Here is a 16,944-nt window from a genome sequence, read left to right as displayed (position 1 = left end):
CTGTCTATTTTACAGCAGAATAAATCGTCGGCCTCATGCCAAAAGGGCCCTAACAGTGTACAAAGTCTGTGGTGTTAAGGCCCTTCTGGCATGAGGCCGACGAAATGGTCTGCAGAGTGGAATTCTTGCAAAACTGTGACTATTGCTGCAGCTAACATCTGTTTACACACGCATACCAAAAGGGGGGGGGGGGGAACAAACAAAGTACTAATGGTCACTCACCTGTTATACTGGTCACTTTTACAGGTGTTCATGTCTTGCTTTTCACCCTGGGTCATCTGCAGATGGTCTTTAGATTCTGCATTCATGAAAGAAAAGAAAAATATTTGTTTCATGTCAATGTCATTCATTTATAAATGACTGAATTTCATTCATGCATATCATTCTGAATCATACAAACATGACATAAATGTTATCAAAACAAACATTGTTAATATCAATAAAGTCAAAAACACTTAATATGGAACAATGGTGGCAAACTATTTTCTCCTTTTTTTTTTGGTTGCTTTTTGAAGCTAGCTTGATTTATCCAGTCTTGATTACTACAATATATATATTTGAAGAGTTTGTTTGCAAAAACCGATATGTCCGTATTTGTCAAATGGAGATATTTGCGATTAAAGATCGAGAAAGATAAAGAGAATAATAAGAAAATTTTTGCTTCTTTTGACCATAACTTAAAAAATGTACCTTTATATGTAGTGACCGACATATCATTCAAAAGGTATTATTTTGTATTTTATGACAGAGACCCTACTTCAAAATCTTCAAAAATGGACTTATTGGTTTTTGTGAACAAACTCTTCATTTCGTTATTTTACTCCACTTTTACAATAATATCTCTCTTTTATTTTTAATTCATTCATTGTTTTTGTCTTGCTAAATATGGGGGCATTCATTCTAGAAGAATTTTCATAGAAAATCTCTTTCCTGAATAAAGGGTTCACTTTCTAAAAAACACATCCACTTTTTTTGCTTCTTTCCAGCATTCAAACCTCTTCACTTGTGTAATAAATGTGAGAGAAGTTGGAACTATTCAAGGGGCCACGGAACTATCCTCATTCACTATCACATTGCATTATGCTATTTGCCTGACACCATATTTGTTTGAAAAGAACTTGGTTAAGATGCTGTTGCACACTGGCATACATGCATTAGGAGAAAACCATTAGTTTTGCTGAGAACTGGCCAAAAAAAGAAAGAAAAAAACAACAACAACAATGCTTCCACACACACTGAACGTGCGATATCATCAACTTTCAACTCAAACTGCTGTAAGAACTCACACATTAAAACATAAATCCACAAACTTGCCATTTTTTCCCCTAATTTGCAGTCATTTATGTCTAACAAATTCCATGCACCACCACTAAAAGGCACATGCATTTTTTGTTCTTTTTCTTTGGTCTGGTTTTAATATCATTAGTGCGGGACTGGTCCACATTTTTGCCTTTTGTAAGTCAAACAGCACACAAAATTCTTTGAAACACATTAAAGGAGCATTCATCCCTTTGCAATTTTGAATGGGTGGGGATTTGATTAGGTCGGCAATACACACACAGCGAGATTAATAGCGGAAAACAGACAAAAACTTCAAATGAAATATTGACTCAAGTGTGTTTGCTTTGGTTCTGCAGAGAAAATAAGAGGAAGGAGCAATTTTATTAGTCTGCAAATTGTATGCATCATCCTATTCATTTTTTAAAGCATTGTAATTTAAGATGACATTGCTGCTGTTAGGAATTTAGGGGGGAGAAATTTTTGGGTGCTGTGATGGCAACCACCTGCATGAAAAGATTTGCGCTGATGAGTGAGTGTCGCATAGAAATGTTGGCTTCTACAGAGTGGAGCAGTGTTTTGAGGAAAAGTCATGTGATGTGATGATGGCCGGAAACAGTGAGCGCCCTCATGTGGTGGCAAGAGGAAGAATACCGATTTTCTACATTCTTTTGGAGTGATGGGTGCATGAAGAATGGGATACTAGTATAATCGAGTGAACGGTGTTGTAATGGGGTGTGAGTGTTAAGCATATATGCCGAGAGTAAATGGGAAAAAAATATATATATGTCAGAAAAGTACACCATCACTAAATTTGAGTTAAGCATATGGTGAAATGGTGAGTGAATTATCCTATGCCCGCTGTGTGAACAGATGAAAAAAGAAATCCAACTAAATAGTAAGAAATGCTGATATAAATAATGATCTTCAATTGTGTTTAACCAGCATGATTCTGCTTTGCATGTTAAGCATTTTCTCTTTAAGCATGTACAATTGTATCTATTCATCAGGATTAATTTGCTTCTTGGGACATAAATATACAAATTAAACAATGTTCAGATTGGTAAAATTAAAAACAGAGTATAGAGTGATTTGTTGTAGTGATTGAAATGTATCTATAAATGATTCACAAATAATGTAATTGCAAGACAATTGACAGAGCTGATAAGACTGACATGATGAACCAAAGGTACAATTGATATCCACTCTTGCTTTGCGGTTATATAACTTTCGAATAATGAACTATTCCGCCGCATATTACGTGTAATCGACATCTGACACAATTTCCGTCCAAACTATCAAGTTTTTACTCAAAACAAGTAAGAGGTGTTGAGGCTCAGTGGTTAAGCCCACAGACTATCAATCACAAGGTCCTGGGTTCAAGTCCCCTGGTGGCAGCAGTTGTGCCTCATAGGCAAGGTGTTTCCCTCTCATTGTTTAGTTCTACAGAAATAATTGGTCCCTTGGTTTCTTGGTCTGCTTGCCTGCTATTAACCATCTATTGCCTCCTATTTAATAGAACTCATGTAAAACAAATCGATTCAAACCAAATCAAGCAATGTGGGTGTGGTTCCCTTAGAAATAAATCTATCTCAAAATATATATACAATGTATCAATCCCATCTGATCATTAAGTCAAAGGATGGACAAATATAAGAGGAGAATAGAGCACTGTTTTCAAATCAATTTAGTCATGAATATTAAACACAGAGCAAGAGCAGAAAGTACAAGAAATAAGAGATTCACAGGTAACCAGGAAGTTGGTACAGGTCTTCACACTCACTGGTATTATATAATCGTTTGCCGTAGTTACATGATAAGAATTGCGATGCGTCATGGAAGATCTAGTAAATGGTCTGCTACAAAGCATTGCTCGGTACTTCCTTTTTCCTTTTTGTTTTGCTCATTTTTTCTCAATTTGCCTTAAAAACTCACTTCTTTAACCTAAAAAAGATGCCTCCCTCAACCTTTGGGTAGAGGTACAAAAAGTGATGCATTTTGGATAAGATTCCAGTGTTAGAGTGAAAACTTGCGTCCCTCCTTCAAGAGAGAAAGCAGCACAGATCTTCCTCAAGTATCATCTCTTCTATTTGACCTGTAATTGATACATGACTTGGTCACTTCAATTCGAAATACTTAAGTATGCTAGTCTAATTCGAGCCATGAATTAAAAACAATCATATTGAACAGACTTGCGATTGTCAATTACCAGTTCCACTGAACGTGACCATTAATGTTGGAGATAAAAGTCATTTTTCAGGGAGATTTTAGGGTAATTACTGTTTTTGTATCAAAAAAAGATTGAAGTGTGTATGTTTGTCTAACTTGAATCTTATTTAATGAGAATGATTTTACCAATATCAGAACACAACCAAATCTTTACCTTGTGCAAGCACCTTAAAAGTCATTTGTAAATATTTTGAAATTCACACAGTACTGAACTTTACATTTTTGTGGATGAAATGAGAGAAGTTTTGAGTTCATTTTGATGACTACTTTCTACCAAGCCTATGTAATATATAAACACAGTATACTTATATCTATCTCTTTTTCTCTCCATATGTTTATCTTTCTATCTCATATTCTCTCTTGAAAGGGGGAACTGTAGAAAGCTGTGGAAAAGGGAGTGAGGGGTTAGTGAGTGAGTGTGTGTTAGCGCACCGTAAGCCTCAAGCAGCCAGTAAGCGGGGCTAGTTGCCCCGCTGTGATGGGGTTGCAGGTATTGGTTCTTGCCCAGCACGCTGCGGAGCGAGCCGTTAGGGGGCGGGGCAAAGGTGGTGACCGCGGCGGCCGAGCCGTTACCATGGAGACTGGAAGACTGGCACTCGGACGAGTTGTTGCTGCGCCACGTCTGGTCGGGCGGCCAGCTCGGGTGGCCGTTGCTGGTGGGCTGGCCGTCATACTGACTGGTCAGTGACGTCCTGCGGAACGGAACAAACCACTCACAAGTGACCAATCATGTCCGTCAATAGTCCTGGGAGCCAGCTTCATGCTACATATCAATTTACACTGCTGATATACCTGCAATATCAATTATATTGACAAGTGGCTTGTGGTTCCATCAGCTAAGAGGGCACAGTTACCATGACAACAACATCACATTAACTCTTCATTCAGAACCCTTATCACTGATGCAAAATTTCACATGATTTCCACACTACTTTCAATATTGTACCAAACACTCACTAAAAAGACATCAATGATCATTACATATTCTGAAGAATGACATAGCAGTAAAACCGATGTTGCTTGTTTTCATGCAAATTCTGTAACACTTTCAATGGGCATGCTTCATTAGCCTCTGTGTAGGAACTCTCATGTCATTATGGTGAGACTGAACCTCCAAATATGCATTTCTGTGGTAGTATCAATGGAAACAACATCATTCAATGTGGCCTTGCATACGAATGAGGATGTTCGCAGGAATGTAGTCTAAAACTCAAAGTGCCAGGACTCACATGTGTGTGGCTCCTTCCAGACCTAGCGGATCTAAGTCAAGAGAGAGAGAGGGAGGGAGGGAGGGAAAGAGGGAGAGAAAGACAAAAGGAAGAGAAAGAAAAGGAGAGAGGGAGATGGAGAGAAGAATGAGAGAATGGAGGGGAGGTTGGAAGAACGAGAAAGGGGAGAGACAGTTACGAGACAAAATGAAGTAAAAGAGAGATGAAACAGAAAACATGGTTATTCGTCTTATCCCAGTGAATTTGCAGTGATCTCACAAACTTCTAGTGATGCACTGTCCACAATCCAACGTACTAACGCGAATATGATGACTCAAATATTCGTTCACGTATCGCGAAACCCTTCCAGTAAAACTATTTGTATTTCACAAGGGATGGACTCTGTTATAAGATAAAATAGTTTAAGAAAGAAAAAAAGAGACTCACGACATCAACCTTAAAATCTGAAGAAGTTGTCTTTGTGCAGTTCTTGTTGTTTTCCTCTCTTCTTTGTTGAAAGTCATTATTATCACTTCACTGAAAGTCAGTGCCGTGTTGTAGTAATTGAAAAAAACAAAATACTGCCAAGTTGTAGCTCGATTTGACGAAAAACAGGAACCAATAAGATATCAAATTATCTCATATCAAATGACTATAAAGAGAGAGAGAGTGAACTCTAAATAGTGGCTCGAGCAAGTTGCTGGTAGTAAAACGTGGATACTCGATGTAATTGTTCTCTCAGTCAGCAACACAAGAGTGCGACTTCGCACAACAACACTTCATCCTTAACTTCTCCTCCCTGCTGAGGTGTATTCTCATAGGTATCCAGCAGGAAGCCGGTGCTGTTACATTTTGCAAATGTGAAAAGTGTCAGCAATGCCAAAATGCTATCCCAAGTTGTGGCGAGACAGCAATATAGGCCCGCTAATGTGGGTGTAGGTTTGATTTGAAGCATCAAAGCAAGAGTATTTTGTGAATCGTTCAAGGTACATGGCATGGTGGAAAAGGAACTACCAGTACAGAAGACGTACAGCCTAAGGCATCCCTCTGGCTAGAGGAATAAAACCATTATTAAATCATATTCACCATTAGCATGTGTATTATCATTATAACTATTTGCGTTACCGTTATCATTATAATCATCATCATTATCATTCATAACCAGTTTTTACAAAGCTGTACCAAAAAGATAAAACCTTCAAATGGACTCACTCTTGGTCATATTGGCGGCGTGCTTCAGCTTGCGCCGTCGCAGCACGAAAGCCACGAGCACGAGCAGGATCATCATGACGAATCCGGCGATGATCCCGTAGAACCACGGCTCGTCCGTCACACCGCCCCTGTTGGTGGTGTCGATTCCGTCTCCGCTCCCCGGCACAACGGCAACTTTAGAGAAAGAGAAAGAGAGAGAAAGAGGAAGAAAGATAAGAGATGTGACTATCGACATTCAAATAGAAGAAGACTTCTCTTTCTAATCTATGAAATTCTTCAGGGAGCCCCGCCCTGCAGATCCAGGAATACTTGGCAGCTCTGTAAATGGGAGGCAATTGCCCTTGGGGGTTAATTTCCCCGAAATGATATCATTCTAAAGTTATCTTTTCTTTCTCTTTTTGAATTTGGAGATGGGGAGTGATAATCTATTGCCCAGTCCCAGCTTGTAGGATGATATGTAGGGCAAACTAAATACATCCCTAACATTGTTAAAATGTATAGGTGAGATGAACAAGCAAAAAAAGTACCCAGAGTTGATGGCAGCGCCACGACGACCACGGAGCTGGAGGGTCCCATGCCGGCCGAAGTGTAGGCGGAGACCAGGACGCGGTAGACCTTCCCGTCTTCCAGACCGCTGATGCGGCTGGAGAAGGTCGTGTTGCCCTGGATGGTGCGGTTGCGCTGCTGCGAGGTCCTGTTGCCGCGGCACGAGACGTGGTAGCCGGTGATGTAGCCGTGCACCCGCTCCTTGGGCGGGGCCCGCCAGGAGACGATGATGGAGCTGGTGCCGTTGCTACGGGCAACGACGCTCTGGGGCGGGGCTCGAGGAACTGAAATAAGAGAACAAAATACAACAATCTATACACTGCCTTCTGCTTTTAATAGCATTCCCTGAGTCAACAGAAAAATACTCATCTATTGTGAAACTAACTATAAATACCTCTGATCTTCTACAATCAATAACAATATTTGTAGGAAGGCCAACATTTTTGGTTTTCTAAATAAACAAGCATCACATATCTGATATGGGTGTAAACATAAAATCAAGAGGTGATTAACAACTGATACTAACCATTTAACCATTCTTTTTTTTTTGTACAGAGAAAAAGATTGTTGCACAATTTCTTCTACAACTTACTGTCAGCGCCCGTTCTGGCGATGGTCTCTTCACTCAGGATACCACAGTAAAGGCCATTGAATGGTTGGACACTGATGGCGTACTCCGTCCACGCCGACAGACCGTTCAGGACGAACTTCGATTCGGGATTGGTGATCGTCTTGATGAAGTATGCGGCCGGAGCGGCGCCAATCTGGCGATACTTTATGTGCAGTCCCTCTACGTACTGGGTTGCATGCTGTCGGATCTGATTGTTTTGAGCCAGAGTGAGATAATCACTTTATCAAGCAGAAATCTAATAAAAATAGACTGCTTACAACATCTTTTGATTACTCTCAAATTTCTAGTTTGATTGGAATGTTTTAAAATCAATTTACAAAATGAAAAATATGTCTCAATAGAATAGAAAACAATGCCCAAGTTTTCATCAGTTGCATGTGTTCACTTCAGCTTGACAAAGTATCTCCTAAGGTAAATCAATACTCTATGAATGATCATAACAATATCATTTTCCATCTTCAATAGTCATAGTACCTTTCTGTCTTCAGATTATATTTAACATGTCTTACAAATATATCCAAATGAGTTTAAGGCAAAGTCTATCATCTATGTTGGCAATGCTACCTCCTGAATACCCAGCCAAAGAAAAAGAAATACCACTAAGGAAGAAAAAAAAACAGACCACAACATGTGGTTGTTCAGGGATTTCCAACAATTATCTGTCCGTTTGTTGATTGGCACTCCCCTCCCACACAATCTTAAAGGTGTACATCATGCGAATGGAGATTAATGGATGTTCTACCGGGTGTGAACCAGTGAGGTATCTATACATCTGTTTGTCTACACTCACCTCCCACTGCACCTGTATGGCGTTGGGTCCCAGGGCCACTGCATTCACGATGGCGATGGCGCTGCCATCCAGCTTGTTCTGCATGTAGCGGCTGTCTCCTGGCCGGCAGAGCGGGCCCTCGCCTGGTGGAAGACAGACAAGTTTGTTGACGAAATAAAAAGTGTCATCATATGTCAATTCTGCGAACTTCCATCTGTCAAAATTTATGTAAAGCATCCAAAGACTAATTGGGGAGAAGATAATTCCCTCATCGGGGGAGACACTTGACATTTCTGTGGTCAGGACACGATGAGATGATGATATTTTCAAAGGGCCTCTTGCATAAGCATGGAGGCTTGGCAGGTCTCTGGTATGATGCAAAGCATTGTGTAAACAAGAATATGGCAAAAAATGCTTCATAAATGCACTATATGATTTGGCACCGGTGTTCTTGGGGTCGCAAGTGATATGACCCTGTTTAAGTTGTTGTCCCCCCCCCCCCCAAAAAAAAAAGAAGAAGACATAAGAATGATGTCTTACCTTCTTCCAATGTCCTTGCAGCCATGGCCGGCGACTCCGGCCCCGCCCGACGACAGACTTGCGGGCGCACGGAGACGGTGTAGTCGATTCCGGCGTCCAGCCCTGTGATAATGGTGGAGGTCATGCCCTCCACCGACTGCACCAGGGCACCCTCGGCGCCGCTGGACAGCCGGTACCGCACCTGGTAGCTGCTGATCTGGTCCTCGTTCTGGGTGGCCTAGGAAAGATAGAATATAAACATATCATTAAATCTAATCTGTGAGATTACGAGATTACTAGTACCATCGCCAAAATCACTTTACTGAGCCCCAATGCCTGCAATGTTTCTGTGATTCTTAAACACTGTAAAACAAGAAATTTCTGTATGCATGAAACTTTTGAACTTTTGCAAATTTTGCAAAGGAGTAAAGTTTTACAAAATCAACATGAATATGAGAGTGTTCGTCTATATAATGCATGGAATGCAAGAGGCGATTCACAAGTTTCATGCTGTGAAAAAGGTGACAGGCTCCACCGATGCTCCTGGTTTTACAGCACGTCTGTAATGGCAGCGTCAAATCAATATTCAACCCGAAAAGTAAAGATGAAAATTCATCTAGCAAATATGCCACACAACTACATTTTGTCATGGCCATGACCTTACATCACATCTGGACATTATATGTTTTTTTAATGCTTTTATATATTTCCTATATTTCTATATTTTCCAATGTGTCTAGGCAGCCAGAAAAGGGCGTCTCCACTGATAGTAGTTCACTATATCAATAGCAAAATTTGACACTGGCTATTTTCAATCAATGCCAGCTTATGATCAACAAAGAAGGGCCTCTGTTATATGAATAAATTGGTGTCAAACCGATGGTATTCTGAATAAAAGAGACCATTAGAAGTTGTACATGCATGTTCACATCTGAAGAGTATTTTGCATTTTCATACTTCCATTTTTATACAATCAGAAAAAATAAATCCTCATCACACATCGGCCATTTCAAGGCTCTTTGTTAAAAAAAAAAAAAAAATCACTAATGAATTGCGTAACACTTTTTTTGCTTGACATTGACAAAGGTAAACCTACCTCCCACGTGACTTTGATGGCTGTGGGACTGAGGGCCGTGATTGCAGTGATCTCAACTGTCGTGGAGCTCAGGAAATCGGACTGACATTCTTCAGTGACCCTATCATCTGTGAACAGAGAATTCAAAGAGCATGTTAGCAAACAGGTGCACAAATTGGTTCAAAATGAGGATAACATGATTGTTCAACAGTAGAACGTGTTGTAGCCTTGTAAATTATTGTAATCATTGCTACCCTTATAACTGATTTTTAAATTGGCATTTTATTCTAGAAAATTAGAGATTGTGTTTTTCAATTTTTCAAAGGAGGAGGGGGAGGTTATACCCTGTGTGGTGAAGGTCTCCGAGATGGGACTGGGTAGACCGAGGCCATTGGAGTTGATCGCCCTGACGACGACCATGTAGGAGGTTGCTGGGATGAGGTGGTTCAGTGTCACGCCCTCTCCCTGGATGTTGGTGGCGGCGACGGTCCAGCCTGGAGGAAAGGAGAAGGAGAAGAGATGGTGGAATTGCATCAAACTTGGTACTAAGAGAACGTTGCTATAGGAAGCATCTCCATGGGAACAAGCGCAAACATCACTCTTTCCAAAGTTTCTTCCTTTGCTTGCTGTGGGTCTCACTGGTGACAGTAATAAGCTCATTTGCTCAGAATAAGTTAGTCCCTTCTGTAACCAGATGTCTTACATCTGGTTAGTCCCTTCTGAAACCACATGTCTTACATCTATTTACTGAAAGTCTTCACACCTGCCCCATATAGGTTTGGATGTACTTTATAATTTTGATGAATATGCACTCAATCTCCTCTTCTTTCACCAGATTGGTATTTTAATGGACTGCCTTCACTGCTGATTGGTTGTGACAATCACATGCACGTTTTGAATTTTACCATCTACCATCTATAATGAAACATATCAAGAGGGCAGAACTGTGCTGTAAGATGAATTAGAACATGGAGTAGAATTGTGCGTAAAACTATCATCTTGCATCACAGAGCACTTAATAGGGGAATGGCTTACCAGCGCCATTTGTTTGCTCCAGCCGATAGTACTCGACCTGGTAGCCGATGACCGGCGGTGACCGGTTGGCGATCGGCGGAGACCACCGCAGCTGGATGGAGGACTGTGTGGCATTGACCAGGCTGGGCTGGGTGGGGGCGTTGGGGAGCTCGTTGGTGCTGGGTGCGGTCACGACGGGGTGTTCCGCTGTCTCCTCATCTTTGGATTTAAAAACAGAGCAGGAAAGTCACTACCAAAATACATTCAAGCCTCTCTACAGCAGTTATATTCAAGTCAAATATTAACAGAGGTCTTCATGGGCAGATCAGTTTTACCAACAGCAGGGTGCGTAAGATAGAATTGACCACAATGTAACTGTATAACATGAAATCTCATTTGAGCCTCATACCACTGGGGCTACATATGCTGTTCCTATCTCTTTCACCCATAATGACATAGGAGCAGAGGGGAACCTATTCCTACTGGATATTTCATGACTTCTAACAAGATTCCTACTCTTGTAACTTCTTACATGTAGATCAAAATGTAACATCAGTTGTCTACAAGTTGAAATATTCTTGTTGATTTCTTACTAAATATGAAATTAACACAAATCTCAAATTAGGGCTTGTATCATATCCTTGATTTTAAAACAGAACATTTACAATACAAAAGTTCAAATGAAAAAAATGTAATGCACAAAAACTCACCGATGACCAGAAGGGTTGCCGAGCGACTCGTCTCTCCGCTGCTGTTCGTGGCGATGCACGTATACAGGCCGCTGTCGCCGCTCTCAACTCCGGCGATCTGCAACGTCCCGTCAGGCTGCTGCGAAATTCTGCGGGGAAGATTTCGAGCAGAAGACAGTGAAGCGAACTGACACACAAAGTCATCAAATGTGATAGATGCAGCTAACAGTTGAGTAACAATGAACGTAGAATGCTTACACTGATATGACAGATAAAGCTTTTGGTGATGATGAGTTCAGGTATAAAACATAAACATACTCTGAAATGCAGAGGATACCATATCGATGAATGGTGTTTGAGGCAACTGGCATGAACATCTTTGCACATTGACTCGTGCAAGAGTGAACATATAACACTGGCAATGCCTATCATATCAATACACACATGTAGGATTAGAAGAAAAAAGGTCATCACACTGTTTGCAAGGAAATAATCTGATTATTATGGATGCGTATTATTCTAATCTAAGAGTGACATTTGACCTTTGACCCTTCTGCTATACCTGGAGCTGCTGTAGGATAACGTGTTGCCATCCTTGGTCCAGTCGATGGTCGGGGTAGGATTGCCGGCCGAACGGCACAGGAAGGTTGCCACTGAGCCCACAACCAGCGTCTGATTGGCCGGCCCGTATCGCAGGATTGGGGGTGGGGCCATGGATTCGTCTGGATCGAGGGGCAGAGAACCAGAGAGGAAAGTTTAGAGAGATTAATTTTCATTTTGCAAACTTCAGAGAACATGAATAGCTCATGAAAACAGAAGACTCATTAAATGATTCTCAAACATTTCTCTTTTCCCATAATGCAACAGTCAATATCTTGGCAGGAAAAACAAAATACTGCATCCACTTCAAAACCACAATTATGCAACATTTCTACATAAACACAATTCCCTCATGCAGCTGTACATTTCTTGCACTTAAGAATGCTTTACAAACTACACTTTAAAACTTGACATGGCAAGGTAAAAATAAAAGCAATAATCATTTCAGCTTCTTCCCATAGTGGCTTCCTGCCAATTAGAAGTGAGGTATCGAGGTTCTGTGGTTTGTGGTCTACACTGAAGAAACAGATGCCCTGGATTCAAATCTCACTTTGTATGAATACCAACATGAGCACCAGAGGTACTTTTCCATGGTCCAACCATTGTCATCATGTTCTTAAATCAACTCTTTGCCTTAACTTGAACATTCAAATTCTTCTGAAGGCATACAATTTCTGGAAGTTTTGCTGACATCAGAAACTCACAACCAATAAGTATTATATTTGTTTGGAGCAAATCTCAGCTCAAATCCACCGAAAGTTCAAAAATTCTGTCACCAAAAAACTCTACTAGGACTTAGCACAACAAAGAGCACAGATTCACTAAGCAGTGAAATTAGAAATTGACGTTTGCGCACAACATCTCACTAAGAAAAGGCGTAAAACCCACACTTACATCGTTACTTCTTTGAACATATATTCACAGACAAGAACATCAAGTGAGCGCAGAGCAACAAACGTGGCAAACACAAACAAAATCTGACAAGTGTTTGAAGGAAAGTACGGAAAAGTTTGAATTTGTCCCTCTTAGTTTAACATTGAGGTCCTCTCTGAACCAGTTAAAGATGATCGGATCAAAGTGGGGAGTTAATGTCCAGTGCAAAGTTAAGTTAGCATGTGTGCTCTTGGAATGGTTGGTAGTCATGTGGTGTGAGTAGTGTGTGTGAGCGTGTGTTTGTGTGTGCAATACTTCCGTGACAACTACGAATCAACCAATCAAAAGCTCTCTTTTGATGATGAAGGGGATTAAATCAAATGTACGCTCCCAGGCTTCCGTTCAAGCGTCAAAATGCCACATCGACATGACATTTCCCTTAATCAAGATACCGGCTACTGTCAACTCCATACAGCATCAGTGCTGCACTGTCATTTTCAATAAATCATATCAAAAAACTGACAAAGACCAAACCAATAGTTCCTTGAATCAGAGCTCTTATGTTTTAGACAAACTCTGTAAGGTGGTCTCCAGTAGTTGATTGCGAATAGAAAGTCACATCCTGAAGTCTTTACATCTCGTTTTTCCAAAGGCAAACTTTGCAACACTCAAATTTTCACAGACACAAGGCCATGCAAAAAATTATCATTTCAGCTGGGGGTGGGGGATATAACCCTAAACCCCCCAAAACAGTGAATGGGTTTAAAAAAAAACCCAAAATAAAAGCTACAAATTTCATTTCCTGTCTGCTGTATGAGGCAAGTATGTTGGCATTCATGTTGACAGATGGTGCTTCCACAACTTGGGAATTCTTATAATTTGTTCTACAGATTGCCAAGACTGGCAAGTGAGTTCTGCAAACTATTTACGGGCAAGAGGGCAGCCTCCTAAGAAAGTCTTGCAAAGTTCAGTCTGGTTGCAACAAGGTTGTCTGGCAGCTTTTAAAAACGCCACCATTTCTTTCATCTACAATGGGTTTGCCAAAGCAGAAGCAATTTCTGCCTCCAGAACCACTGGCAAAATAAATCTGTGAGGATTTTGGGAAACTTCTACGGGTCATTTATTCTTTAGGGATAGGAAAATAAATTGAATATCTAAGTAAAGAAAACTGACAAGTCTCAAGACCAAGAATAACCAGATGCCAGACCAACCTTTCCTCCATAATCGTTAGGAGACCGTGGGATGTGAACTTTTTCAAACACACTCCATTTCACGGTAAAGATATATATGAAAATGTCACTTTTACTTGCCTTTTCTTTGGGAAAGAAAGATGTCTGCAGGAAAATATATACAATGACAGCTAAGGCAATCACCATACGTCAGTCCGCCCTTGAGTATTGAAGGAGGAATCAAATCGCTTGGATTGCCTTCAAGAAATGAAGTTGATATCGAAAAGCAGGAGCCAACCGGCTCCGAGGGAAACACGAGCTGTAATGACTTCAAGATGATTAGTTTGGGCCTATACCCATCATCCAAATTCAACTCTTGGAGCATTAAATCATGCTACTAACAAATTCTGGCAGGTAAAGGTATTGGTTGGTATTCAATTCGCCATCCAAAGCAACTGCGGAAACTGTTCCGTCTGCTTTTTTTTTTTTTTTTTTGGAGCGCATAAACAGCAAGTGCGTCTTGTAAATCTCTTTTTACTTTCTCTGAAGGGTTAGCAAAAATATCCACCATGCTTTATTGATGACAAGATGATATTTGAAATGTCCGACTTCATTTTCTCCTGAGTTGAGCTATTGATTCCGAATATGGTAATTATGATATATTGCCAAATCTTTTTTCCTTTTTTTTTTCCAACTCCATGGATTCTGACGAATTAAGGAATGCTTGTTGCTTTTTTTTTTGTGTGTGGCAACATTGTCAATATGAAATGTCAGCTTAAATGCCAATAAAACAACTTGCAATGGTACAACGTACCCTCAGTGTCTACTGACAGTGGACATGAAATACATGTATGATATCCCGTCGCTACATTTCCATTGTTTCACATTTATGACTCCTGCCAGATGTCTATGACAATAAGACTCATCCATTTTAATTTCTTCCAAAATGACCAATGTACCGTCTACATACGATTTTTGAATTTGTTGACTGCATTTTTTGTTCCGTGTATTTGGATAATAATTTGTCATTATGTGGCTGCTCTGGAAGTGAATGAATGCTTGCTAGCAAGCGACTGTGGAAACGATGCCTTTTACGATCCCTCCGAAGGGCTATATCCCTGAGATCCGCTGAAATATTTGCGTCACAGAAAGATCCCCTTGTTTGTTTCAGGACTGACGATTTTAAAGACAACTCAGCACAGCATGCTTGCACTTCTGATGACGTTCAAACCATGCCACATTAGGCCTCATGCGGTTCCACATATTCACTTCGAGGTCGATTATTACCAACCACGAAGTATTATCACAGCATTTCAACACGCCAAGGCCAAATTCATGTAAGCATCCAAAATTTCATTAAAGAACTGACATGAATTGATTCTATAACAATATTGCATCCATCTAGAAACCAAAAGATGAAAATAAATGCTTGAGCATTCATATCTGAATTGCTAAGTCCTCTGAAATGTAAAGAAATTTGAAGTTGAGACCCCCTTTTTTTTTCATTTGTCCCATAAATGTTGAAAAATCCCAAGGATTTTCTTTTGTTTTAGAGAATATCAGTGCTTTCCCTATATTTCATCTCTAAGTGCTATGACAAAACTCTTGCAGTCCACAAAAATCTAAAATCAAAGTATATCCTATTTTGACAAATAACGCAAATTTGAAAACAAAATGCGCACATAGCTGTTTTTAACTGGAACTTTTTTTGCTACGCTATGAAGGCTAAACTTTTTAACATCAATTGATGGAGTACTCAAAATGAAAAGGGGGGGGGGTGACATTGGGGAACATGGATTAATTAGATCACATGCAAACTTCTTCAAACAGAAAATTTACTTTTAGCTTTTCTTCTCTTTCTTTGCGTACTAGACTCCCCACTTACACAGCAAAAAATTCTTCACAAAAAAGAAGGAGAAAAAAAAAAGACAAGCACAGATCACATTCAACCTATTTTCTTCCTTTTTTTCTTTCAAACTCTCACCTGCTTCACCGCCTGTACCAGTCCCTCCTTTTGGTATAAACCGGAAGATGGTAGCAGAACGGCCCAAGCAAGGGACGGGGGGTTTGGTTTTTCGATGGGGGCCGAGGGTCGAGTGGACATGGAGAATGTTCGCGTGGGGAGAGGTGGCGGTGGTGTTAAATGTGTGTGGATCGATAGTATGGGGTGAGGAGGATGCACCCGGTAACCACGGTAAGAATCATGCGGTAAGATGCGTGGTGGTAGTGGTGGTGTGGTTGGTTGTGGCAGTTTGGGATGACATCCAATCGTCATGGCAACCACCGGGTGATGCGGGGGGGATAATCCCAACGCCACGGTAAATCATGCAGATTGATGATTGGTAGTGGTAGTGGTGGTGGTGGTGGTAGTAGTAGTAGTAGTGGTGATGGTGATGAAGGTAGTGTTGGCATGTTTCCATGGCAACCATAAGGTAAGAAGATGGTGGTAGTTGGTGTCCCAATCACCATAGTAACCATGCAGATGAGGATGATGGAGAAGATGATGGAGATGAAAGCATGCCAAATGAAGGACAGATACCCAAGAAGGAGAAAGAAGAACAAAGAAAATGCCAAAGTGGAAAAATACGCAAGAAAAAAAAAATCAAGCAATAACCAACAGTAAAAGTCAGGTAGATCCAAAGGTGAGAGTAACAAATTCGAACAACAAAAGAAATTTTCTAAAATGAGATTCAAGCTTCAGGCACTTTGGAGACACAATTTTGTAAATCAAATCCCGTGTTCAGAACTCATCTGAACTGATCCTACAAATTATTTTGAGAACCATTGCTTAGATGATTTAGTCATTGAATTGCTAATTTAGCGGAACCTCATAGTTAGTTTTGTAAATTCCTGACACATTGATGATTTTTTTGGTTTCTCTACTCTTGGGTTCAATTCAGTGGTACCATTATCATGATGCTAATAAAAATGTGCCACGGGTTAGTGGGATTAGAATTGTTACGATAATGGTGTAAATATGATTTTTACATCGGCATTAATTCTATGCTGTAATCAGCACTATTCATGCATTCAGGTAATAAACAATTGCAACCTTATATTCGCTTCTTTACGAGTCATTGTAACAAGCCTGGTTTATGTGCATGAAAACGTTGTATCTCTAGAATGGAAACA

General features: G+C 40.4%; 1 protein-coding gene across 1 annotated transcript in view; it reads right to left on the bottom strand.

The window, feature by feature from the left end:
- LOC140229497 (roundabout homolog 1-like) overlaps window positions 1-16,944 on the bottom strand; it is a 133,542-nt gene that overhangs the window by 8,592 nt on the left and 108,006 nt on the right. Inside the window, exons 14-27 of the mRNA XM_072309747.1 lie at window positions 15,797-15,820; window positions 11,720-11,892; window positions 11,192-11,309; window positions 10,509-10,700; window positions 9,812-9,961; window positions 9,453-9,595; window positions 8,414-8,621; window positions 7,895-8,016; window positions 7,066-7,291; window positions 6,455-6,757; window positions 5,928-6,101; window positions 4,737-4,767; window positions 3,940-4,199; window positions 223-298 (exon numbers count right to left, since the gene is read on the bottom strand). Of these exons, the coding sequence (XP_072165848.1) occupies window positions 223-298; window positions 3,940-4,199; window positions 4,737-4,767; window positions 5,928-6,101; window positions 6,455-6,757; window positions 7,066-7,291; window positions 7,895-8,016; window positions 8,414-8,621; window positions 9,453-9,595; window positions 9,812-9,961; window positions 10,509-10,700; window positions 11,192-11,309; window positions 11,720-11,892; window positions 15,797-15,820 (2,200 nt within the window). The remainder of the gene's footprint in view (window positions 1-222; window positions 299-3,939; window positions 4,200-4,736; window positions 4,768-5,927; window positions 6,102-6,454; window positions 6,758-7,065; window positions 7,292-7,894; window positions 8,017-8,413; window positions 8,622-9,452; window positions 9,596-9,811; window positions 9,962-10,508; window positions 10,701-11,191; window positions 11,310-11,719; window positions 11,893-15,796; window positions 15,821-16,944) is intronic.

This window comes from Diadema setosum, chromosome 6 (assembly GCF_964275005.1).
Source record: "Diadema setosum chromosome 6, eeDiaSeto1, whole genome shotgun sequence".
NCBI classification, from domain to species: domain Eukaryota; kingdom Metazoa; phylum Echinodermata; class Echinoidea; order Diadematoida; family Diadematidae; genus Diadema; species Diadema setosum.
The sequence above is the reverse complement of the archived record's forward strand: the minus strand, read 5'-3'. Positions and strand labels throughout refer to the sequence as shown.